At 47.4% G+C, this 27,500-nt stretch overlaps 1 protein-coding gene across 1 annotated transcript in view; it reads left to right on the top strand.

Annotated features, from left to right (window-relative positions):
• The window catches only part of rsu1 (Ras suppressor protein 1), a 36,679-nt gene extending 11,365 nt beyond the window's left edge, over positions 1 to 25,314 (top strand). Inside the window, exons 5-9 of the mRNA XM_083936180.1 lie at positions 859 to 977; positions 1,805 to 1,887; positions 3,533 to 3,647; positions 6,341 to 6,473; positions 22,919 to 25,314. Coding sequence (XP_083792306.1) covers positions 859 to 977; positions 1,805 to 1,887; positions 3,533 to 3,647; positions 6,341 to 6,473; positions 22,919 to 23,021 — 553 coding nt within the window. The 3' untranslated portion in view covers positions 23,022 to 25,314. The remainder of the gene's footprint in view (positions 1 to 858; positions 978 to 1,804; positions 1,888 to 3,532; positions 3,648 to 6,340; positions 6,474 to 22,918) is intronic.
• The last annotated feature ends 2,186 nt before the right edge of the window (positions 25,315 to 27,500 follow it).

Genomic DNA, 27,500 nt, shown 5'->3' with positions numbered 1-27,500 from the left:
GAGCTGGTTAATGTGGCCCGGGAAAGGGAAGTTTGGGGTCCCCTGCTAAAGCTGCTGCCCCCGAGACCCGACCCCGGACAAGAGGCTGAAGATGAGATGAGATTAAAACAAATAAAAACTGGTCAGCTAGCAACTCCAGACTTTTCCAAACACAAATTTCCAGACTGCTCTGAGGATTTTTCCGTCAATATTAGGGGCCGTCCACACGAACGGTGGTATGTTTGAAACCCTGTTTTTGGCCTGTGAACATTGGTTAAAACCAGGTTCAAAATTCTTGAGTCAAAGGTCAAACAGAGGCAATCTCCTTAATATCTCTTTGTGTCACTCCATAAATCAGAAGACACTGTTAACCACCTTCAAAAAGGAAGGAATATGATGTTGTATGCATCTGTTAAAACCTCCAGTATAGGACGTAAGTGCTGCTGAAGTGCAGATTTTTGGGTCCCCCAGATGCTGAAGGCTGCCACTGGAGACCGCATTAAGATTAATTTATTTTAATGAGTGAACAGGTGGAAGAGCAACCTCCATGAGCTGTTGGCTGTCACCAATGTTGTGTCTGTTCTCAGGGAAGATATTCTGAAATACGTCTGATGCCTTGTGCTTTATAGTGTTGTTTCTATAGTCTAATACTGAAAATGTCAGTTTTTTGTTGCACTGATTGTGTGTCTGTGTGTGTGTGTGTGTGTGTGTGTGTCTGTGTGTGTGTGTGTGTGTGTGTGTGTGTGTGTGTGTGTGTGTGTGTGTGTGTGTGTGTGTGTGTGTGTGTGTGTGTGTGTGTGTGTGTGTGTGTGTGTGTGTGTGTGTGTGTGTGTGTGTGTGTGTGTGTGTCTGTGTGTCTGTGTGTCTGTGTGTGTACAGTATGAACCGTCTGAGCGGCTTGCCCAGAGGATTTGGTTCATTGCCAGCTCTGGAAGTGTTGGACCTCACCTACAACAACCTGAACCAGAACTCCCTACCTGGTAACTTCTTCTACCTCAGTGAGTTCAGACACACACACACACACACAACCACACACACACACACACACACACTGCTCTAAGGAGGATGAGTAATTAGAGTTTATAATCTTTAATTATGTCCTCAAATGAATGAATTGATCTGACTCAGATGGAGGACAGTGGAGCCAGGAGCGTGCGCACGTGTACGAGCACGAGGCCTACGGCGGTTCTGAGGTCATTTCCTGTGCGCCTGTTGGGACATAGAAAAAAGAAGAATTTATACAGCAATAAAGTTCATTGGGTTGTTGTGATTGGCTCTGTAACTTCTAGTGACTTTGAGCCAGAGAGGTGGTTTTTAACACAACTATAATGTTTTGGTTACGGCTCTGAGGCTCTCAAATTAGCACACCCAGCAGATAATGAGCTGATACAGTGTCTGCACTCAGGTGGCAACAGGGGTGAAGGGGTCACAGTGGTGGAGAAGGAAGCAGAGGAGCCAGGCCTCGGCCTCCATTAGTCATGTACAGTGTAATATTGACTTCACATTAAAAGATGAATGGGACTCTACAGCAGAAGCAGCTTTTTTGCTCCATGTTGTAACATTTACATGAGGCAACATCGTCATCGTGTCCTTTTTTCCCCGCTCAGAGCAGACCGTTTTTTTTTTACTGCACGTTGACAAAGCTGTCTTGCTGTGTCTGTTGTCTTCCAGACAGGCAGAAGGTCTGTGTAGATTGATTCTGTCCAGTTTGTGAGGCAGTGTTATTAATCAGGCTTGACTGCTGGTATTGATCAGATTCCAGTCTGGTTAAGACTTACACACACACACACACACACTCAGACTAACAGCGATGCTTGTTTTGCAGCCACTCTTCGTGGTCTCTATCTGAGTGACAACGACTTTGAGTCCCTGCCCGCTGACATCGGGAAGCTGACCAAGCTGCAAATAGTAAGTGACATAACGAGTCAGTTGGCCATCCAGTGTGTACATGAGTTACCAGAAAGACACGGGGAGCATGCAGGACAAGTTGTTGTTGTTGGTGTGTCAATTGCATGGAAACAGACTGAAAAATGAAGCCCACACTGAAGTGGCAAAAAACAGCAGTTCCCCAAATGGCCACTCGAGGCTCCAAAAGTAAGATCCATCCTCAAAGACTCCCATGTTTTGCTTTCAGGTTAGCTAGCATGGGTACGCTTTTACTGACGGAGACTCTGATGTATCAGAGAATGATTGAACCGTCAAATCTTAGGGATAGACTTCTCTCTGCCAAACAGGAGAAATGGCGAGCCTTTTTCGCTCGTGCTGTTCCTTCTCTCTGTGTCAGAGTTTCGTCCACACACACTGTCAGTGACAGTGAGAGCGAGCATGTGTGACGGAGAATTTGAAGTTACTAAGTTAGTGGTAATGTAAATGTAGCAGAGCAGTGTGTGTTTATAGTCTGTGAATAAATGCTTCACCTCCTCAGGACCCAAGCACAGTCCCCATGTCTTTGCTGCTACCTGCAGATTAAGGGCGCACTCACACTGTCCCTCCGTACCGTGCCCAAACAGGTTTCACGGCTAAAGTCTAGTTCGTCTGACCAGTGTGAGTGCAACCGTACCGCGCCTAGCTGCACCCTGCTTGCCGGTTTGGGAGAGGTGGGCTTTAGTAAAGCACGTTTGCACGTGTACGAGCATGAGCGTGCGCACGTGTACGAGCACGAGGCCTACGGCGGTTCTGAGGTCATTTCCTGTGCGCCTGTTGGGACGTAGAAAAAAAAAGGAGGGACCATGCGCGGACATTTAAAACAATGGCGGCGAAAGGTTCACGTTGGTGTGATGCGGAGGTGGAGTGTTTACTGCAGATTTGGTCGATGAAAAGATTCAAAAACAGTCGACAAGACGCACAAAAACTCTGAGGTCTACGGAAAGATCTGGAAACAAAGCCACGCATCGCCATGACGTCATCAATGTGTGTGACGTGTTACGGCGTGATGACGTATAGGCAGCGAGAAGCATTCTCCGAGGCCCAGGTAGTGTGAGTACAAACGGGCCTGGAGGGGGAAACAAGGACCCTAAAGCACGGGGCACGGGACGGAGGCACAGTGGGAGTGCGCCCTAAAGTGAAAGGGGTTAGCCCCTGAAGCTAACAACAGCTTCACACAGATATGTTAGACCGGTCTTTAGTGTTCAGTCAGTCCAACAGTAATTCTGCTGCTAGATTAGTGGAGACATTTTAGACTATTTCAAGCATTAACGTTAGCCGTGCTGCCCCCAGGATGACTGTGGACTAAGAGCCATGTTATTCAGGTTAATCTAGACATCTATCTCAAATCTGACAAGGACACCAACCTTTAAATCTATGTGCAAACTACAAGAATGAGTCATCAAACATGGACCTAACATCAGCTTTGTACCTCTGGTGATTTACGCTAACAAACTTGTGTAAGTATCGCAATCTTTATTCCAGGTCGTAGAAAAAACACAACTTGAATATGTTAGTCCAGTCTGAATTTGCTTAAATGATTTGTGCTTTGAACACATCCACAGTGCTGTTGTTTCTGTGTAAGTGTCTGATCTTGTGTGTTAAACGTTCTGTTTTTCCTCTTTTCCAGTTGAGTCTGCGGGATAATGATCTGATCTCGCTGCCTAAGGAGATCGGGGACTTGGCTCAACTCAAAGAGCTTCACATCCAAGGAAACAGACTCACTGTCCTGCCCCCTGAACTCGGTACTGACCCCACACAGACACACACACACACACACACACACACACACAGACATACACAGAACACAAAATCACACAGGCACACACACACACACACACACACATAATTCTAGGATAAAAACTAATTACACACAGCTTAACAAACAATAAGCTGTCTGGTATCTCCCGACATGAGCTAAATATAACTTCTGCCAAAACAAACAAGAACAAATTCACACACACACACACACACACACACACACACACACACACACACACACACACACACACACACACACACACACACACACACACACACACACACACAAGATCAGCTACCTAATTAATCTCCCCAAAGAAATCTAAGTCAAAAAGCAACTGGACTTGGTTGTTTGTAGTAGAAGACGTTTCACCTCTCATCCAAGAGGCTTCATCAGTTCATGTGCACATCTGAGCAGGCTGGGACTGGACCTGGACCAGGACCAGGACCAGGCTGGGACTGGACCAGGACCAGGACCAGTCTGCTCAGATTTATTATAAAATTAAAAATATACATTATGCATTAATTGTATCCGTAGCTTCTATGAAGCCAAACTCAATATAACTTTCTTGGTAGCCCCTCTTTTTCTTTTTGACATTCTCCGCAGTCTCCTCTACCTGACGCTTCGCCATCTCTCCCTTAGCGCCGCCTAGCAACGACCGCTGCACGTGAGGCGTTCAAATCACCAACTCTGTTCCTCGTGATAACTAAAATTTGAAATACACGTATAAATGTTTAATGTGGCCCTTGGATTTAGTTGATTTTGTCACATATATATATAATTAAATGCTTAGCCTACTCATTCATTTAACATTTTAATTACATTAAAATTATTAAACCCCTTAAAATCAAGAGGGCTTCGCGACCCCCCCCTGGATCTTTGACGCCCCCCTTGGAGGGTCGGGCCCCCCAGGTTGGGAACCACTGCTCTAGAGGATGTGTTATATGGATACTTTGCGATAATAATAATTCAAATAAATATAAATTATGGATTATAAAGAGAAAAGGTTCAAATCAGCAAAACACACTGACAGCCCTTTACTCCTGACACACTGTATGAGCCTTATGGCAGATCTACAGTGATGTCAGACGTAGGCGTCCTTCCTTGAGCTTCCATTTAATCCCATATTTCTATGACGTCATTACTCACAAAAAACAAATCTTCAAACAAAATCGTTCAGGTGACTCATTGGATTAAATGAGTTAGTGTTCTTTTATTAAATCAACTTTCTTTAATGAATATAAATCGTCAGTTTCAACATAAATTAATCCAGGCAGCACTCAAAATGTGAACTGTGGGGCAGAAGTTCAGGCTGTAAGGTCACAAGCTGGACGACCGTAGCCTGGTAAATCAACAATTTCAGCCCGATCCAGAAAAATCTAATTAAATTTAACCGCTTTTCTAACAACAAAACGCACTATTTACCCAACTCTTATCTGAGCGCTGCCTCACACAAGATCAATTAAAAAATGTGTTTCATTTAAACGACTACTGATTTAGCCAGTTACCACGCTCCTATTATATCTGCATCGCTCCTCTCCATAACAGCCCGCCTCGCGCTCGTTGATGTTCTTGTAACGCAGATATGTTTGTCCGCAACGGGGCGAAACTCCGCCGTGCAAGATACAGAGAGAAGACGGGAATTGTAAACATGCGACCATATAGAGACAGAAAGGACATGCCGTCATGTAAATAAGAGGCTGTTTAGTTTGTTTAAGGATGAGATAGGATAGAAAAGGTATCCTTAATATATCCTTTATCCTCTTTTAATGACTTCTGTTGTGATCTGGTGCTGTTGGGCCCCTGAGACTGGTTAGTGAGATGTGATGTGGCCCCTACAGGGCTCCAGTCAGAGGGCCACGGTCAGTGAGTCATTAGCTGATTTAAGTCTTTTACTCCCAGAGTAAAAGTAAATACAAGCAGTACAGAGGTTAAGCTCGTCAGTGCATGGACAGTTTCTGGAATAAAACACAAAGAAATGCATGAATGGAATTGGTATTTCACTTTTGGACAATGCTCAGATGTGTGAGTCAAGTTGGAAACGTCTCTAGTGTAGCCTCATCTTTATCTGACACTGCAGAATTACCAGGTTTAAACTGAATGAATAGACATGCAAAGCCCTAGTTTAGTGGAATCCATAGACTGTATAAAAAATTGACATATGTACCCGTCGGGGTCCGTTCTCTCAACTTGATCCAATCATCCTCACCTACAGGAGTCGCCATCTTGTCAGACTTTGACTCCTCCTCATTTCCTCTGACCAAAAAAGGGCATGTATGTGACGTTGTGGGGAGGGGCGTACGTCCTTCTGGCTGACGTTTACCTCCGAGGAGAAGTGAGGGCCAGAGGCTAGCTGTCACTCAAGAGGCCACGCCCCTAATTATTCATAACCTTTAACCTCCAATAAAATAAAAACTAGCCCCTCCCCCTCAGTGTTGTCATGGAGATATGAGCTAAACACACAAACTAGAATGTTCTTTTGTCCTTAAACAGGCTTAATGATGCTGTGTAAACGGCCTGTTTAACATGGGGCTCAATGAGAAACTGCTCTGTGATGAAACCTGCCCCTAGTGGACACTCAGAGAACTGACGCTGATGGAGCTTCCTGATTGGATCAACCAGGAAGTCGCTCTGTTGGGGGCTTGGTGTAATCACTTCTTTTGTTTGTATGTGCAGGTAATCTGGATCTGACTGGTCCTAAACAGGTGTTCAAAGCGGAGAATAATCCCTGGGTCACTCCTATTGCAGACCAGTTCCAGCTGGGCGTCTCCCACGTTTTTGAATACGTCCGCTCAGAGACCTATAAGTAGTAAGTACCAACACTGACGCGCATCCACACCTCATTCTTTGCAGGACAAGAGTGGAGCCTCCCTGCTGGTGAACTTTACCTTCATCATTAAACAGAATATTTCACAATATGCTGTCGTATAATTTCCATAAGCAAAGGATAAAGCGATTTCCCCAATGCCACTATCCCAATCCCTGATTCATCTGTGTTGCTTTACCTGTTGATGTCATGATAGGTTGTCTATTACACAGCAATAGTGCAGAAGCTGCTGATGCCACTTTACTAAACATATTAAAGCATTGTTTTAGTAGTGAGGGATGCTACATTCAGGCTTCTTACAGATGTTCACAGTGGTCCAGTTAATGAACACTGTGTCCCAACAGCAGGAAATCTAATGAAAACATGTCATTATGTCAGGGTTTGTGTTCAGACTTGGTTAAAGTGCTTGTCTTTCTCTGTCCTTGCACATCCAAGTTACAGTGTGACTGTCGCTTTGCTGTCTAATAGAGAGCATCATTGTGCAGCAGCTAATACAGGACCTTTCCTCTGATGTGCATGAAAGAAATAGACGTTTTCAACCCCCCGAAAACATCTGTAAAAGCAGCGGAGATCGCCAGGACTGGTGTCCAAAGTTAATCAAACAGTGATTTAAGATGTTATGTGAAATGATATTAAATGTACACCGTAGTATGTTGGAGCACAAAGTCGAAGCAGAGGTCTCTCTGGTGGAGAAGAACTGGTGGTGGAGGTTGCATTGTAAAGAAGAGGGCTGCTATTAATTCTTTGTTCCAGGCAGAAGGAGATGCTGCAAATCCTCTGTGTGAACGCTTCAAGCGGCTGCTCCGAGGCAGGCTCTGGAACTGATCCCTGCACTGTGTGACTGTGTGCGAGGGAGACAAAGAGACCGTCTCAACCATATCCCATTCCATATTACGGCCGCATACTTGTATGAGCAGTGTGCGGCAGCAAGTCTTTTATCCCAGTGTACATCTTTCTGTACAGTGCTGTTGAGTTCGGGGACACAGTATGTAGCATCTGACAGTGCACCAGGCCTGTTTCCAGCGTCACTAACAGGTCTGTGGATACACCTACATGTAGAAGACTGCTGGTATCACAGATGCTCGCAGCACATCTGTTCATTCATTTCTGTTGAAGCTCATTGTGTTCTCAAAATAGTTCGTTTGACCCGTGTGAGTGTCTAGGAGCGGTACGGTTGCCAGCCACAGACCGTCTGAGAGAGGTGGGCTTTTGTAGAGCACGTTTGCACATGTACGAGCACGAGCGTGCGCACGTTTACGAGCAGGAGGCCTACGGCGGTTCTGAGGTCATTTCCTGTGTGCCTGTTGGGACATAGAAAAAAGAAGGAGGGACCATGCGCGGACATTTAAAACAATGGCGGTGAAAGGTTCACGTTGGTGTGATGCGGAGGTGGAGTGTTTACTGCAGATTTGGTCGATGAAAAGATTCAAAAACAGTCGACAAGACGCACAAAAACTCTGAGGTCTACGGAAAGATCTGGAAACAAAGCCACGCATCGCCATGACGTCATCAACGCGTGTGACGTGTTACGGCGTGATGACGTATAGGCAACAAGAAGCATTCTCCGAGGCCCAGGTAGTGTGAGTACAAACGGGCCTGGAGGGGGGGACAAGGACCCTAAAGCACAAAGAAAGTTTGTCCGGCCTGTCGGCTGGTGGACGGGGCGTGGTTTTTAGCTCGACTTGGTCCGACAGGAACGTCCAGCTTGCATTTTGGAATAAAAGACTATACATTATGTTTATTGACAAGTAGATCAAATGTAGCAGTCAGCCCTCTGTCCGGCGAGATGATGGAGAGCTTAGTGACTCTGTATCTTTGTGATCAATCACTGTCAGTGTTAGTCAGCACTCATAAGCAATGCATGCATAATTTCATTATCACTCAAGTCGATGCACTCGCAAACAAACATGACACACAGCGAACCTTTCTTTTGTCCCTGTTCTCTGGTGTCGTCCTCTTCAGAGGAGCTCAAATGAGCGGCGCTCTGAAGGCGTGGTGGTTGCAGCGCTGCACCACCCACAGTTTGATCCCAGCAGGGGAACTTTGACTCTCAAAGGCCAAAGGGCTAAAATGATTCAAGTAGTAAATGAAAAAGATATTGACAGGCTCTTTGCATGATGGATGAGACACGAAAACAAAATGGAAGTAGTGGTAGCCATGCTTTGGTTGAGCAGTTATCATGGGTTCTGTTACAACAATTGGTGTCACCAGGAGAAAAGGAAAAGAAACAAAAAATAGTGATTACTTAGGGCGCACTCACACTGTCCATCCGTACCGGGCCCAAACAGGTTTTATGGGTAAAGCCTGGTTCCTTTGACCAGTGTGAGTGCAACCGTACCACGTCTAGCTGCGGCCCGCTTGCCGTCCACAGCCCGTTTGGGAGAGGTGGACTTTAGTAAAGCATGTTTGCACATGTACGAGCGTGCGCACGTGTACGAGCACGAGGCCTACGGCGGTTCTGAGGTCATTTCCTGTGCGCCTGTTGGGACATAGAAAATAGAAGGAGGGACCATGCGCGGACATTTAAAACAATGGCGGCGAAAGGTTCACGTTGGTGTGATGCGGAGGTGGAGTGTTTACTGCAGATTTGGTCGATGAAAAGATTCAAAAACAGTCGACAAGACGCACAAAAACTCTGAGGTCTACGGAAAGATCTGGAAACAAAGCCACGCATCGCCATGACGTCATCAATGCGTTTGACGTGTTACGGCGTGATGACGTATAGGCAGCAAGAAGCATTCTCCGAGGCCCAGGTAGTTCAATTCAATTCAATTCAATTTTATTTATAGTGTCAAATCATAACAAAAGTTATCTCAGGACACTTTACAGAGCAGGTAAAGACCACACTCAATGACTTATTTATGATTTACATAGACCCAACAATTCCTCTGTAGAGTACAGTGGCAACGAAAACCTTCCCTATAACAGGCAGGAACGTCAGACAGACCCAGCTCTGTGGAGGACGGCCATCTGTCTTGACCGGTTGGGGAGGAAGAAAAGGAGAGAGAAAGAGAGAGTGTGAGTACAACAAGCCTGGAGGGGGGGACAAGGACCCTAAAGCACGGGGTGGACGGAGGCACAGTGGGAGTGTGTCTTATTTGCTCTTTCTGTTCGTGACGGCCAAAAAAAGATCTCTGTGTGACGGAGGACACAATCCATGGTCCTCCTGTGCAAAAATACTACAAACTATTGCTTTACCGGCAATTACCGGATAACGGAAACCCAGGGGAGGACTACCCACCTGCTCTTCACGCAGTATTTCATACCACAGCTCATTATGTGTCTCCTTGTGGTCTAATAATTGTGGTAAATCTATTTCTTTCCTTCGTAAATATTTGCAAATCAGACATTGTTAACATCCACATGTGCAATGCAGTCTTTTCCGTCCTTGCGTTTGTTGGTAACATACATTACCAGCTGATGACATGAAACATATAAGAACATGCATCAGGCTGTTGCACGCTGGTAACAGTACTGGTACAAACACCTCTGCCCATGGCCAGTTGTGACATGTATGAGTAGGTGGGTCAGAAGTGTGTTAAACCTGTAATCACACCCAACAGTGATGGTGGGGGCCTGGGGCTGCAGTGAGGTGAGAAGTCAGATTTCCAGGGGGTAATCAGTGACTCTGGAAGTGATGAACAATGCGGAGAAATCCGCCCTGACTTACCTATAGTATATACGGTTTGTTCTCCCCCTCACCGAAGATACCCCCTCCGTCTATGAGAGACACTGTAGAAACAGACTGTGAGAACCTGTGAGGGTGAGAGAGATGGGAGTTCATGTGAAGACGTGAAAGAGAAGACGCACACACACACACACACACACACACACACACACACACACACACACATACAGCGAGCAGCAGCCTGTCAGGTGTTAAACAATTTCCAAAAGAGATCTTCTTTGTGTCTTCACAGCTTCATTCACACCTGACTAAATGTCCTTCATCTCCCAACTCTGTGAACACACACACACACACACACACACACACACACACACACACACACACGCTCACACACACGCACACATCTGTCTGCACCTCAAGTTGCTTCTGTCTAATTTAGTGGGCTGTATCTTGAATGTGAAAGTAGTTTTGATACTGTGCTCTACTGTTGTTTCTCAGAGAACTGGTGTTTAATGCCCTTCAGGGTAAGTTTTTACCTCAGAACAGGAAAAGGTCCATTAAAATGGGATATTAGTGGAGCGGGTGCACACTCTGCCGCATGATAGCCATCTTCTGAGCTGCTGCAGTCTGTCTTGCTTAAGGGACCCACTTGGATTGGACCAATCAGCTGATTAACAGTCTCTAATTGGTCTGACATTGACTGTAGTGACTTGTATCTTTGCCAAGTTTGTCAAGAAATCCCTCATCTGATTCCGGATCTGACTGATGCTGGGTTCAGGACGCCCAGACTATAACTTGGTTGCAGATCGTTAATGTTAGTTCCATGGGTGGGCAGCCCGGGCTCCGTGTCTGTCCATCCATTTGTGGAGCTCCGCAAGTCGCACCCACCAACCTGGGAGTTGGCGATCCTCCCTCCCAATGGGTTCAGCTGTCCCACTACCCTGCTGGTCTCTTATAGCGTACTCACACTGTCCTTCCGCACCGCGCCCCGTGCTTTAGGGTCCTTGTCCCCCCCTCCAGGCCCGTTTGTACTCACACTACCTGGGCCTCGCGCAAATGCTTCTTGCTGTCCATACATCATCACGCCGTAACACGTCACACACATTGATCGCGTGTGTGCCGCTTTGTTTCCAGATCTTTCCGTAGACCTCAGAGTTTTTGTGCGTCTTGTCGACTGTTTTTGAATCTTTTCATCGACCAAATCTGCAGTAAACACTCCACCTCCGCATCACACCAACGTGAACCTTTCACCGCCATTGTTGTTGTTGTTAATGTCCGCGCATGGTCCGTCCTTCTATTTACATGTCCGAACAGGCGGACATAACGCTACTGCCGTAGGGCTCGTACACGTGCGCACGCTCGTGCTCGTACATGTGCAAACGGCTCCGCTAAAGCCCACCTATTTCAAGCGGGCCGTGGAGGGCCAGCTGGCCCCAGTTGAGCGCGGAGCGGGTGCGCTCACACTACTTAAAGGTACTAGGCTTTAGCTGAAAAACCGGTTTTGGCCGCGGCCAAAAGCACAGTGTGATCACGCTATTAGTTTCAGGTGTTTGGAGGTGGGCAGAGCTTAAACTGCCCCATCAAGCGCAGAGTGCACCATGAATGCTGAAGAGAATGCATGTGTGCTGTGTCTCTGTTTTTATTCTTCCTTGTGTGGGGACTACAAAGACACACACAAAGGTTTGGAGTTGTTGGAGAGAGATTGGGGAGGCGGAGATGCGAATCCAACTTTTTCAGTCCCCATAGCGATACCATGGCTTTGCATATCAGTTGATACCTGATACCGATCAGATCCCATTGTTGAATTAATAAACTGTTCACCTCACCGTGTGGAAGAGACCCAAGGCATCGGGCTTGGTTTTAACATTACCTTCCTAACTTAAATGTAACAAATAAACACAGATACAAATGTTCTGAATTGCACCAGGTTAAACTTCTTAAAATGAAATGTAACGGCTGAACCTGAGAAAGAAGTAACTTAAATAACAAACAGGAATGAAACTAATTTGTAAATATTAAGTTGGCACAGTTTTGACAGAGCAGCGCTGTTTGTACACGTAGGACGCACTCACACTTGGCCCCGATGATCCGTGCTTTAGCGTGATTGTCCCCTCTCCCTGTTCCATAAATAAATGAATAAATATCCAGCAACTAAAACTCCACTCATGGTCCAGACAGGGACTCGGACCAGCAACCCTACGGTTCCCAGCCGGGTCACCTATGGACTGAGCTACTGCCGCCCCAAACAAAAACAACAACAAAAACAAGACCATAAGAACTAAGACCAGGCTAAGAGAACAACTAGATCAGTGTCTGTTTTAGCACAAGGGAAGGAGTAAGGGCGCACTTACACTGTCCTATGCGTGTGACTCGTTAGGACGTGATGACGTATGGACAGGCAAGAAGCATTTGCGCGAGGCCCAGGTAGTGAGAGTACAAACGGGCCTGGGGCACGGGGGGAGAGGGAGGGGGGACAAGGACCCTAAAGCCTGGGGCGCGGTGCGGAAGGACAATGTGAGTGCGCCCGAAGTTACATAAACATGTTGTATCAAAATACTTAAAAACTCGCATCCTTCATTGGTATGTGCATACGAGAGAGGGAGAGAGAGAAAGAGAGGGAGATGTTTCCTGTCACGGGTTTCATCAGTTCTCCCGTTCTCCTGACACACAGAGAGCTGCGAGACCGTGTAGCTCACGACACATTAACATACTGTAGAGGGATCTTTTATTCATGTCTCCCCGTCTCCCTTACTCTCTCCGTAGCTCCGTCATCTTGTATTTCAAATCATTTCAGTGAAAACATTCTGACTTCTCACCCTTCTCTGTATTGTAGGATACTTTGTTTACTCGTATACTTCAGTTGCAGAGCCCCTATTACGCTCTTTTTAAGGCTCTGACTTGTATTTCGGGTTCCTGCTGGAAGATGTTTTCATTAGTTGCTCTTTCTCCCATGAAAAAACAACGAGCTTGGACCCAGACAGCCGGTACCAGTTACAGATCCATCCTGAGCTTCAGCTTTGCAGTGACTCCTGCTGAACGCCATATAAAGTCACTGAACCGACCCTTGTTGAGAGGTTTCCAGTCATTGCGACGACGTTTCAGGCAAAAATCCAAACAAACTAAAGCCTTAAAGAAGTGAACTCACTGGGTCTCCACCTCCTCTGATGATGGGAGTAAATGCGGTTCTTCTTTTGGTTCTTGCAGCCGGGAGCTAACAGTCTATGCTACTGTAGCTTACCGGGGAGCCTACCTATGTTCCCCGGGTCCTAGGCAAATAGCTTTATGTAGACCCTAAGGGCGCACTCACACCGTCCGTCCCGTGCCCCGTGCTTTAGGGTCCTTGTCCCCCCCTCCAGGCCCGTTTGTACTCACACTACCTGGGCCTCGGAGAATGCTCCTTGCTGCCTATACGTCATCACGCCGTAACACGCCACACGCATTGATGACGTCATGGCGATGCGTGGCTTTGTTTCCAGATCTTTCCGTAGACCTCGGAGTTTTTGTGCGTCTTGTCGACTGTTTTTGAATCTTTTCATCGACCAAATCTGCAGTAAACACTCCACCTCCGCATCACACCAACGTGAACCTTTCACCGCCATGGTTTGAAATGTCCGCGCATGGTCCCTCCTTCTTTCTTCTATGTCCCAACAGGCGCACAGGAAATGACCTCAGAACCGCCGTAGGCCTCGTGCTCGTACACGCATGTACGTATATATATATATATATATATACGTACATACCAACTTCCAGGCAATGAAGTCTGTGTGAATTTAAATTCTGCCCTCCCGTATTTTGCTCTCCTACACAGGATCAATGTTTTTACTCCCTCCAACTCTCAGTTCCCCCCGTAGTAAATGTGGACAAACACTATTTCTGAGTTTGAAAGCTAATCTCACAGCGTACTAAAATGAACCAAAACCTTTGGCCGGCTAAAAGGTTGGAAATCACTCTACACTTCTGTCGTGCCTTATTAAGTGTCTGAGATGTTTCTGCCGTTTACATCATCCTCACAGCAACATGCAACACACATTTAGTCTCTTCCTGCTCCTCATTTCACGTCCAGTTCAGCCGTTTTCGCCCAACTAGGCTTGATTAGTTCTGCTGGACGCCGTGCGCAGTCCCTCCCTCTCAGTTGCTGTCTAATTATATTCACGCATTAATGGCTAACGGTGATGGCTGCACCAGGGCCCTGCAGTGAGGAGGTCTTAGACTGGGAGGGCTGATTGCAGCCTCGGTCTTCTCCTACCTGTCTGCGCCGGCTGCTCTGCTCAGCTCTGGAGCACAGAGAGGAGGAACAGCAGCTGAGGAACTGCTTTCACTTGTTAAACCCTCTGGATTGTTCTGCAAAGACACCGCACACATTGCTTTCACCCAGATGTTTGCATTAGATCAAAACAGAATTAGTATTTCTTATTATTAACCCTCCTGTTGCCCTCAAATTTTACTAACACCATTTCTTCTAGGGGTCAATTTGACCGTAGCAATTTAAACACCTCGAAAATGTTTTGTTTACACTCAACATTGGCTTCTCATTCTGTGTTGCTGTTGCTCATGGGGGAATTGTTGAGTCTCTGTAAATCATAAATACTGTAGATCAGAGTGTTGTTGTTGTAGATCAAACTGCGTTGGTTCGGTCGCTTGGCACACGTTACCAGACTGATCTGCAAGTAAAATACCGCTACATCAGGAGGGTCTCCCGAGGCTAATTTAATGGCTGACTTATCTGTATTTACACTGTTGACTGCTTCTGCATATTGTCAGGGAACAACTCAGAGGTCATAAGCAGAAATGCAGCAGAACAATTTGGACTGCACTTAGGGCGCACTCACACTGTCCTGGGGCAGCGCGCCCCGGGCTTTAGGGTACTTGTCCCCCCCTCCCTCTCCCCCCGCGCCCCAGGCCCGTTTGTACTCACACTACCTGGGCCTCGGAGAATGCTTCTTGCTGCCTATACGTCATCACGCCGTAACACGTCACACGCATTGATGACGTCATGGCGATGCGTGGCTTTGTTTCCAGATCTTTCCGTAGACCTCGGAGTTTTTGTGCGTCTTGTCGACTGTTTTTGAATCTTTTCATCGACCAAATCTGCAGTAAACACTCCACCTCCGCATCACACCAACGTGAACCTTTCACCGCCATTGTTTGAAATGTCCGCGCATGGTCCCTCCTTCTTTTTTCTATGTCCCAACAGGCGCACAGGAAATTACCTCAGAACCGGCGTCGCACACGTGCGCACGCTCGTGCTTGTACATGTGAAAACGTGCTTTACTAAAGCCCACCTCTCCCAAACGGGCCGTGGACGGCAAGCGTGCCGCTCCTAGACGCGGTACGGTTGCACTCACACTGATCAAACGCACTAGGCCTCACCTGAAAAACCTGTTGTGGCCCGGTGCGGAAGGACAGTGTGAGTGCACCCTTAGTCTGTGTGTATGTGTGTGTGTATGTGTGTGTGTGTGTGTGTGTGTGTGTGGTTAACAAAGTTAGACGATATGTTTGTTGATTTCATGTATGGATAAAATAGTTCTCGCATGCACTCATCAGAGTACCGTCGAGTCAGCAGGAAGTGTAATTTACTAATGATGAGGGCACAGATCTTTGCCACCATTGGTTAAAAGCTCCAGTTGTTTGCCATGAATCTTAATTAGGATGTTTCCTTCTCCTTTCCTCCACTGTTTCCTCCCCTCCTTGCTCTCTCGCCCTTATCCTTACAGCTCCTCTCCCTTCCTCCCTCCTCCTAATGTATCCCAGGCCGTAGAGGAAGCTTTTAAATTGCTTTGCAACTCTGGTGAAGATGAGGCGGCTGTGAGAGGAAGTTCCCCATCAGATCAATGCCCTTTGGCCTCCTTGCACATTTATCACACACGTGCGCACACACACACACACACACAGACACACATATTCTGAACTTTGTAGCATACATCCCAATAAAGGGAAGGAAAATACCAACTTTCAATCTCTTTAAGCATGCAAGCGTGCACACACACACAAAACTTTGCCGTGATTAATTAAGCCGTGTGGAATAGCAGAGCTCCATAAAGACATCATCAGGAATCTGAATCCATTCCCCTCTTTTCTTCTGCATTTAATTGGCCCTAACAGTTCATCACCAGAGCTGCACACACACACACACACACACGCACACTCTCTTACATGCACAAACACACTTAAAAGAAATGGTAAATCTTTATGTTGATCTTAAGCTGGAACTGTTATTGCTCTGCATTGCACGGATAAAAGCATAACGAAACGGTTTCTGTCATTGGTTATGTGTGCGTGAGTGTGTGTGTGTGTGTGTGTGTGTGTGTGTGTGTGTGTGTGTGTGTGTGTGCGTGTGTGTGTGTGTTTTGAGTGGTTGTAGCTGGTTGGATACCCCCTGATCTCTTGGGTTCTGGCCTCTTCAGCACATGGAAAGAGAGAAAAGAGAGCAGGCCACCAGTGGGACTACTGTTTGTCTTTACAATGTCATAGATTTTCAGAAAATGAACATCAGAAGAAGCCTTCACTTGTTCCAGATCTCAGGCTCTACACATGTTGTAGAGATAATCATGCAGAGGGGCAACAAAAACAGCACAGAACACTACGCCCATGTGTTCACAGGAAACTACTCTTCTAAGACGAAATACAGCACAATGGATGGTAAATTAGGCTCACTTTAGCTGCTTTTAGTGGTGTTGAGTTAGGGCGCACTCACACTGTCCTTCCGCACCGTGCCCCAGGCTTTAGGGTACTTGTCCCCCCTCCCGCTCCCACCACGCCCCAGGCCCGTTTGTACTCACACTGCCTGGGCCTCTGCGAATGCTTCTTGCTGCCTTTACGTCATCACGCCGTAACACGTCACACGCATTGATGACGTCATGGCGATGCGTGGCTTTGTTTACAAATCTTTCCGTAGACCTCTGAGTTTTTGTGCGTCTTGTCGACTGTTTTTGAATCTTTTCATCGACCAAATCTGCAGTAAACACTCCACCTCCGCATCACACCAACGGGAACCTTTCACCGCCATTGTTGTTGTTAAATGTCCGCGCATGGTCCGTCTTTCTATTTTCTATGTCCCAACAGGCGCACAGAAATGACATCAGTACCGCCGTAGGCCTCGTGCTCGTACACGTGCGCACGCTCGTGCTCGTACATGTGCAAACGCGCTCTACAAAAGCCCACCTCTCCCAAACGGGCCGTGGACGGCCAGCTGGCCGCAGTTATGCGCGGAGCGGGTGCACTCACACTGGTCAAACGCACTAGGCTTGACCCGAAAAACCTGTTTTGGCCCGGTGCGGAAGGACAGTGTGAGTGCGCGCTTAGTGAGCCTGTAGTGCAGCAGGACGAACCTTCAACGCGGAATATTCATACAACTCATTTGCATAAAATCTGTTGAAATACAAAAATACCATAAAGTATGTAGTCAAGTCTAGATCCTGACCTCCCCAGTTTTTTCTTTTATTTAGCTGAAAAGACTTCTTTCACCTCCAATCGTTGATTTCTTCATCGCACTTCCTCCGAGTTTGTACTGGACCATAGTTCCCTGGTGGAGTGGTCATTTAAATATGTCTGTCCTCTGCATAGTCATGGCAATTTATTTTGTTGTTTTCCACAGTCTGAGCCTGTAGAGGCATGTAGATGTTAAACCGAAGAGGCACAAGAAAGGAGCCTTGGGGAACTCCATGTCATTTATCGCTGCTCAGATGTCGGATTACCTGTAGACACAAAGTAGTCTCTGATTTTTAAGCAGGATTCAAACCATTTTAGTACTATGCCAGAAAGTCCAGCCCACTTTTCCAGTCGGTCTACTAATATGTTTTTGATGACTGTCGAATGCAGCGCTGAGATCAAGTAATCCTAAGAATACGAGTAATACAACTGAAGTTCTGCCATTGTCTGTATTTAAGTGGATGTCACTGACAACGTTAACAAGAGCACTCAGTGTGGACGGAAACCTGACTGGAGGACATTTAAAACAGTTGTTAAGCTAGAGCTACACGGTGGTGGAGTTTGCATGTTGTCCCCGTGTCTGCGTGGGTTTTCTCCGGGTTCTCCGGTTTCCTCCCACAGTCCAAAGACGTGCAGGTGTTCGGTTCATTGATGACTCTAAATCACCCGTAGGTGTGAATGGTTGTCTGTCTCTGTTCGTCTCTATGTGCCCTGCGATTGACTGGCGTCCTGTCCAGGGTTGACCCCGCCTCACGCCCAATGTCAGCTGGGATTGGCTCCAGCCCCCCACGACCCCGACAGGGGTGTTACGTCACGACTTAATAGCCAGATATGCCGGTTGTTATCCCCTATTCTGTTGATGCTAGCTTACATGTCAGTCTTCAACTATCAGATAGACATGACTGAGTTAGCATCACAGCAGTGCATGCTACACATGCTAGTAGTGAAAAAAAGACAATAATAAACATTGACTTTTGAGTGAACACTCCATCATCAATTAGGCTGCGTTATTCTCCCCTCTTCACATTGATTTATTTTTTCCTTTATCACACACTGACTGATCATTCACCTCCTCCACTCCACATTCTTCTTTCCGCAACTCATCCATCAATGGTGGGAAGCCAAAATGATGCTAACAGTAGCTTTTTATGACAGCACCAAGTCTGTTGCATTGGTCGTTCATTGACTAAATTAATATTCTTGCTTCTCTTAAAGGGAGCGTACTCAATCGTTCACCACAGTCCTGATCTCCTCCAGCAGCTCTGCTCTGTTCATTAAACCATCTGCTTCTGTCCTCTCTGTTTCCTGCTGCCTCCGATTCACATACAAACAGCTTTAATGACAAAACCAGATAGTGGTTAGCACTGTCGCCTCACAGCCAGAAGGTTCCCGATTCGCGCCCCGGCTGGGGCCTTTCTGTGTGGAGTTTGCATGTTCTCCCCGTGTCTGCGTGGGTTTTCTCCGGGTTCTCCGGTTTCCTCCCACAGTCCAAAGACGTGCAGGTGTTCGGTTCATTGATGACTCTAAAATCACCCGTAGGTGTGAATGGTTGTCTGTCTCTGTTTGTCTCTATGTGTCCTGTGATAGACTGGCGTCCTGTCCAGGGTGAACCCCGCCTCACGCTCGATGTCCAGCCCCCCCAGTAAGTTGTGATCATACTCTGAGGTCCTTGTACCGGTCTTGCGGACGCACTCAGGGTTACTTCTGTTCAGTCTGGCGTTCCACGTGTGCATTTCCTGGTTTATTTCAGCGGGTGGTGGTCGGCGCCATAGTCTTTGTATTCCTTTAAAGAGGGCGGGTTTCATCCTTTATCACTCTGTCTTATGTACATCAGAAACGTCTGCCTTTACCGTCTTCCTTCTTTTCATCTTCTTCTCATTCTTCTTCTTGGCAAACCAAACCAGCTAGAAGTGCATGCACAGTAGATGCACTTAGGCTGCACGCGCAGTCTGTATGGACCTGTGCAGGCATGGGCGGATTGTGGGCTCACCAAAGTTTTTGCATTCAAACCAACAGTTCTTAAGACATATTCCTTAAAACCATGAATGCCTGTGCAAAATGGTGGGGTGGACTGACAACAGACAGACAAACAGACAGACGTACATTGCCTCCCTAGAGCCAATCCACTAGCATGGCTAAAATCTGTCAACTGCCCCAAGGCCTGGCTGCTTCCAGGCACTCTGCTGTTCCCAGGAGCTGCCCGTCACCCTCCCCCTGTCCCACCCTCTCCTCTGGGACTTGGCAGTCCAGTTGCCTGGGAAAGAAGCTCTGCAGAGCCCCACTTTGTCTCAACCTCTCTGTCAAATCTGTATCCCTGCAGACGGAAGACCTCCCAATAGGGGGTGGGGGGAGTCTTTCGGAGCGAATAGGCAGACATCTCAAAGTAAGAGAAGTATAGAATTTAAACTGAGGTGTCTGACAATAATACAACACTTAGAGTTAGAGAGCAGCTGCGGCGAACATTGTCACTGTGTGAGAGCTCAGAGAACACAGCCGGCTATAAAAAACTCCAACACAAACACTACTGGCGTTACCGCTGCCTCTGCCTTCCTCTTCCTGATTCCCTGCCCGTCTCCGCCATAGGCCTGTTGTCGTTTTGATGGGCAGCAGATATTATGGGATTTGGCAGCATTTAAGTCCCAGTTGAAAGTGTTGACATGGGTTGGAGGCAGAAAGAGGAGAGGAGAATACCAGACACTTCAATCCTGGACTGACAGTGGCACCACTGTGGATTTATACTGTATATGCATCCTCAGTGTGTGTGTGTGTGCGTGCGTAGACTGTAGAAACGCATAGCCATAGCGTCTTTACCATTCTAAGAGGAGTTGATTTTTTGTTTTTTAATGTTAGTTTTCCTCTTGCGACCACCTTTGCGGTGTCATAAGTTACCGAGAAGCCTCCTCGATGCCTCTCTGGTGAATTCACACCTGTACTTAGAGCTGTCCACGCAACAACGCATGTTAATGCCAGGTCTGAACAGGACCCATGATACACTGAGGGTGCACTCACACTGTCCTTCCGCACCGCGCCCCGGGCTTTAGGGTCCTTGTCCCCCCCTCCAGGCCCGTTTGTACTCACACTACCTGGGCCTCGGAGAATGCTTCTTGCTGCCTATACGTCATCACGCCGTAACACGTCACACGCATTGATGACGTCATGGCGATGCGTGGCTTTGTTTACAAATCTTTCCGTAGACCTCAGAGTTTTTGTGCGTCTTGTCTTGTGGCCTCGTGCTCGTGCTCGTACATGTGCAAACGCGCTCTACAAAAGCCCACCTCTCTCAGACGGGCCGTGGACGGCCAGCTGGCTGCAGTTATGCGTGGAGCGGGTGCACTCACACTGGTCAAACGCACTAGGCTTTAGCTGAAAAGCCTGTTTTGGCCCGGTGCGGAAGGACAGTGTGAGTGCGCCCTCAGATACCTATTCATGAAGGAAGCTAGCTTACTATATAATACTATACTCATCTATTCGTCCATCCCTCCATCAGTGGTAATTTGAGCGCTTTGAATATACTGAGAGTGTGGAGACAGTGGAGAATTGCTGCTATTGGAGTGGTTGGAGAAATGTGCGTGGACTTTTTGATTGTCTTATCTGGGAAATGAACAGCGTGACGATTAGCATCCATTGAAACCATCATCGATCCATGAAGTCGCCTCACACGGAGGGGCAGGAAACAACACCCACATCTTTCAAACAACGAGTTACCCAAAGTTTGTAACCTAACACGTCTTTTACTGTTATTAAGGGCATTATTTTTTTATTCTAAGAGTAAAGCAACAAGGCCTACCGCCAACGAGCTACTGATCTACTAAGCTTTCCCCCGTTTTAAGTAAGCTTGTTTTAAACCCATGAATACAGTTAGAGGAGGGAAATCGAAGATACAATTATTAACAAGCTGCAGGGAAAAGCACACAGAGACTGAGCTGAAGAAGAAGTATTTTCCACTCCAATTAGCTCTCTCACATGTGAGCAAGAGACACCCATGGGAGAGGAAAAGAGACAGGTGGGGTGTGTGGGTTTGTCAGTGTGTGTGTGTGTGTGTGTGTGTGTGTGTGTGTGTGTGTCCACTTGTCCACTACTCGGAAGTAATCGACACTAATAAGTGGAGGTGTGACGAAATATCGTCCCACGAGATCTCGCAAATATTAAAATGTGATGTTTCTCGAAAACTTGTCTCGCGATATAAATACACAAGTGGATAAACGGCAACAGAGTGGTGAATAAGACACCAACAGTATGTAAGGACTGGAAGAGGATAGTTCCCCCTAACACTAACACTTTTACGTCCTGTGCATCAGTATTACGGGCCGGGCTGCAGCATGTTCAGCGTTGTGTGTGCTAATTTTAGCTGCAGCATGTTCAGCGCTGTCTGTGCTAACGTTAGCTGCAGCATGTTCAGCGTTGTCTGTGCTAACGTTAGCTGCAGCATGTTCAGCGTTGTCTGTGCTAACGTTAGCTGCAGCATGTTCAGCGTTGCCTGTGCTAACGTTAGCTGCAGCATGCTCAGCGTTGTCTGTGCTAACGTTAGCTGCAGCATGCTCGGCGTTGTCTGTGCTAACGTTAGCTGCAGCATGCTCGGCGTTGTCTGTGCTAACGTTAGCTGCAGCATGTTCAGCGTTGGGGTGGAGCGGAGGCTGAAGAGCCCCGGTGGGAGGTGAATTCTTACGCAGCCATGCCCTCGTCCATGTTTCCACTTGGTCGTTTTTTTAGTCTCCCACTGAACCCAGAAACAACTCATCATCTCGCTCCTCATCGGTTTAATTTCTCTCGTGTTGCGTCCTGTGCGTCAGGATTACGGGCTGTGCGACTAACAACGCTACCAAAAAGACACGTTTCTGTCGTAATTCTGTACAAAAGACGGCGATTTTCCCCCGTTTGTGATGTTGACAAAGGTCAACAGGGGGAAAAGAAAGTATTCCAACCATCTGTGTGTTGGCGGAGCGCCACCTACTGTACCGAAGGAAGAGCTACTCCGTCATTTTCCCATTCAACCCCCTCTCATGTATACATGGGGAACTTCAATGATCCGATTATTCCCTTAACCCGGGTAAGGCCATTTTAGGGTTACTGAAGGTTACCGAGTGTCCGAGATGACCTGTGTGGACAGCATCCTTCTCTCTGACACCATCTCCAGAGAGTCCAGCTCCACCCCCACACCATCACTGACCTTTTTACATCACTATGTTAAGTCAGATCTGTCATTGTTGCACTTTTGTCTTTACATTACAGGCTCAGGGACGCTCGGGAGACGGTTTCCTCTGTAACATATGAACATAGAGACGCCTGTGTGTGAGAATTCAGTCGTCTGTGAATACTGATGATCCTCTCCTCTCCCCTCCTCTCCTCTCCCTTCCTCTCCTCCTCTCCTCAGTCTCTACGGCAGACACATGCAAGCCAACCCCGAACCCCCGAAGAAGAACAACGACAAGAGCAAGAAGATCAGCCGCAAGCCGCTGGCCGCCAAGAACAAATGAGGAGGATGGCGACGAACGCTCGCTCAGCCCGTCGAACTCACTGCATGTGCCTTTCTTTCCTTCTCACTTTTATTTGTTTTATACAAATTAAACATTTTGTATTACATTGAAATGTACGTTTTTAAATATATAGTGTTACATATATTGTTTGGACTGTATCCCACCGTGCCTGACTATGGGTGGATGTTTTTTCTTGTTCTTTCTCGTCTGAACTCTTCGTCTTAGTTTTGGTGCTACGTACTCACGATGCGTGAACATTGAGGACGCTATTGGTCACTTGCATTACAACCGGATCAGGGCGCACTCACACTGTCTTTCCGCACCGCGCCCCGGGCTTTAAGGTACTTGCCCCCCTCCCCCCGCGCCCCAGGCCCATTTGTACTCACACTACCTGGGCCTCGGAGAATGCTTCTTGCTGCCTATACGTCATCACGCCGTAACACGTCTCACGCATTGATGACGTCATGGCGATGCGTGGCTTTGTTTCCAAATCTTTCCGTAGACCTCGGAGTTTTTGTGCGTCTTGTCGACTGTTTCTGAATCTTTTCATCGACCAAATCTGCAGTAAACACTCCACCTCCGCATCACACCAACGTGAACCTTTCACCGCCATTGTTGTTGTAGTTAAATGTCCGCGCATGGTCCGTCCTTCTTTTTTCTATGTCCCAACAGGCGCACAGGAAATGACCTCAGAACCACCGTAGGCCTCGTGCTCGTACACGTGTAAACGCGCTCCACAAAAGCCCACCTCTCTCAAACCGGCCGTGGACGGCCAGCTGGCCGCAGCTATGCGCGGAGCAGTTGCACTCACACTGGTCGAACGCACTAAGCTTTAGCCGAAAAACCTGTTTTGGCTCTTTGCGGAAGGACAGTGTGAGTGCGCCCTTAAAGGTCATTTAGAAACAAAGGTAAAGAATTTATGATAACGTCTAAAGTCGCTCTATATGTCGCTGGCCTCAGGTGACAAACAGAGGCTTTGTTACATTAATATGTGACTGTTTACTCACTGTTGAACTGCTATGATACCAAAGGCAAAACTTTAATACGGTGCGTCCAGCTTCCTGTCCGTCTCACTGATGTTTAGGATACGAGGTAAGAGGACAGCGTTGGACCGCTCTCTTGCCGCCCCTCTGTGCTTTTTGATGATAATCCAGTGTCTGATAGTAGAGATGTCCGAATGAAGCTTCCTTTGGACATCTCTACTTTCACTACTTTTTGTTTCAAAGTGTTTAACAATGCAGTTCACGTGTCTGATATTAATACAAAGCAATTCTTCTTTCAATTTATTTTAAACTTACATTTTCTTTTCTAGTAATGTATCTCAGCTCTTAGCTTCTTGGGTAATGTAGTTCAGCTTCCACCTCCGCCAGTTTGAGCTACGGATGCTAATTTTCTGATGGATAGCTGACCCTCGCTAACTGATCAATAACTGAGTCCCAGTTCTCCCGCCGGTTCAGATATTCTTTCCCCTGAGTTGCTTTTACTTTTATTTTTTTACCGTTTAACTGATATTAATCTAGTATGGATGAACCCTGGGCGCCTCCCTAGGGAGGTGTTCCAGGCACGTCCAGCTGGGAGGAGGCCTCGGGGAAGACCCAGGACCAGGTGGAGAGATTAGATCTCCACACTGGCCTGGGAACGCCTCAGGATCCCCCAGTTAGAGCTGGTTAATGTGGCCCGGGAAAGGGAAGTTTGGGGTCCCCTGCTAAAGCTGCTGCCCCCGCGACCCGACCCCGGATAAGAGGCTGAAGATGAGATGTGATTAATCTTTCCAAATTCTTGTCAATTAACGGTTAAACGGTTAATTAGTGACATCCCAAATTTGAGTTTCAAGATTTATCAGTCGATTAATTTCATATTTCTGCTTTTTCAGCGATGCTTTGCACTTTCTTTCATCCCTCAGTTTCCACACCCGTTCAGTTATCACTCACATTTGTGCGTTTCCTGACTATAATACGTATGTGAAGATAGCAGAGCTTCGGGTGAGACACCTGGTGGACGATGCACACCAGCTAGAAACACAGCGTATCGTCTTTTCAGCCCATTATATCAAATCCAGTTATTGTTATTATCTGTAAGAGCGAGGAAGCAGCTGCGGTGACACCTGCGACTACCTTTGTTCATTCCACTGACCTCTGAGCGCTCCGAGGCTCGCCGTACCCTCTATTCCACTTTCTCTTTAAGTTATTTTATCACATAAAGTGTCCGTTACATTTCAGCCTGTTGTTAAAATGAATCATGCTTTTATCACTGGCCAAAGTTCATTTTGCTGGCGGTATTGAACACTTCAAAATAAAACAATCAAAACCAAAGTCTTCTCTTGTACCTTTCATTCCTGATACACATACGGTGCACCATAAGCCGTACAGATTTTAAACTGTTCACAGCTGTTGGTGTGTCACAGTCGTGTTTGAGGTCTGGATGTACTCTAGGTCAGGGGCGGGCAATCCAGGTCCTGGAGAGCCACTGGGTAAAGACTGCACGAGGCTGTTGTCTCTAGCCGTGTCCGCCGTGACGGTGCTGATCGGCGTTATGGTGCCGTACGGGTCGCACACCATCCGACACGTCCCGAGCATCTCGTAGTGCGCCGCCGTCCCCGCCGAGTTGACCAGAACCGGGATGAGGAGCCACTGTCCTGCATGTTTTAGGTTTCTCTCTGCTCAAACACACCTGAGTCTGATGTTTCGCTCGTTATCAAGCAGCTGAAGCTCGTCACAGTCTGATTATTGTTAGACTCAGGTGTGTTAGGGTAGGGAGGAACCTAAAACATGCAGGACAGTGGCTCTCCAGGACCGGAATTGCCCACCCCTGCTCTAGTGCAGGGGTGTCAAAGTGATCCAGTAAAGGGTCGCCTCGCTGTGGCTGCAGGTTTTCATTCCAACCAAGCAAGAACACACCTGACTCGACTTACTCAATCACCTGAACTGTCTTCACACAGTTGATTTGTTGGACCATGGACATAGAAAAAAAAGAATGGACGGCGTACGGCGAAATGGCGCCCCCTTAAGGACGCTGCCATTTTTGGTTCTCCTGAACATGAGAGGTTGTGGAAACCTTCACGTTCCCGAGTCCGTGCCCGAGCGCCGAGCACGAAAGAACATAAAAAACAACGAAAAACAGCATCAAAAGCATCAAAAGTTTGAGCAGAAGGGTTGTGTCGCTGCCGGAGCCTCGCTGCCGGAGCCTCGCTGCCGGAGCCTCGCTCTGGGCTCTACGGAGACGGGACCTCAGCTGCTGGAGGTGTTTCACTGCGGCTCGACGTGAGCGTCTGTCCCGGGGACCTGGCCTGACCGCCTCGTTCGGCCTCTTGGATATCGCTCAGATTTGAGAAAGTAAACATGAGTCGGACACCTTTCACCACCTCCACCTCCACCCTGGAGCCCAGGCTAACCCTGCACACTGCTGCACCCTTTGGTGTCCCCCTTTGGGTGGAGGCTGTTCCTGTTTCTGTTCTCACTTCATCTCAATTCATCTCACACCTTTCCAAGGACACAATGAGTCCCCGGCTAACTAAAGCCCATTGATTTTCCACGCGGTGATTTATAGGTGGCGTGTGTGTTGGGGCAGGCTTGATTGTCTAAGGGGGGCCGCGCGGTGCCACTTTAATGAGGGTGGTGACACAGGGCAGAGGAGTAGGCTCCCAGCCCGCCACAGGAGGAGCCGCTAACAGCTGCTGCTTTACGTAATGACCAGAGAGCATTTATACAGAGACATTTACTCTAATATTTAATATATAACAGAGCTGAACACCGCAAACACCTTTATCTATGAGGGTCCATGATGCTCAGGGTCTATAACAGTGCTGAACACCGCAAACACCTTTACCTATGAGGGTCCATGATGCTCAGGGTCTATAACAGTGCTGAACACCGCAAACACCTTTACCTATGAGGGTACATGATGCTCAGGGTCTATAACAGTGCTGAACACCGCAAACACCTTTACCTATGATGGTCCATGATGCTAAGGGTCTATAACAGAGCTGAACACCGCAAACACCTTTACCTATGGTGGTCCATGATGCTCAGGGTCTATAACAGTGCTGAACACCGCAAACACCTTTACCTATGAGGGTCCATGATGCTCAGGGTCTCTGCAATCTACTGTTTTTTTGTCTCCTTAAGCTGCTACGGTGTGTGTGTGTGTGCGTGTGTTTGTCTGTGTGTGCGTGCGTGTGTTTGTGCGTGTGTTTGTGTGTGTTTGTGTGAGTGTGTGTGTGTGCACGTGTGTGCTTATGTGTGTGTGGGTGGGTGTGTGTGTTTATGTGTTTGCGTGTGTTTGTGTGCGTGTGTGTGTGTGTGTGTGCGCGTAGTGCAAGTGTGTGTGTGCATGTGTGCGTGTGTCGTTTTAAATGTGTCTTTTAAAGGTCTAGTCTTTTCTTTTTGATGCTTTTAATGTGAAATAATTTCTGCACTTTAAAGGATTGTACCGTAAATTTCGGTGCAACTCAATTCTGGTGCAACGACATTAAAGCAGAAA

Source organism: Echiichthys vipera, assembly GCF_963691815.1.
Source record: "Echiichthys vipera genome assembly, chromosome: 21".
Lineage (NCBI taxonomy): Eukaryota > Metazoa > Chordata > Actinopteri > Perciformes > Trachinidae > Echiichthys > Echiichthys vipera.
The sequence above is the reverse complement of the archived record's forward strand: the minus strand, read 5'-3'. Positions and strand labels throughout refer to the sequence as shown.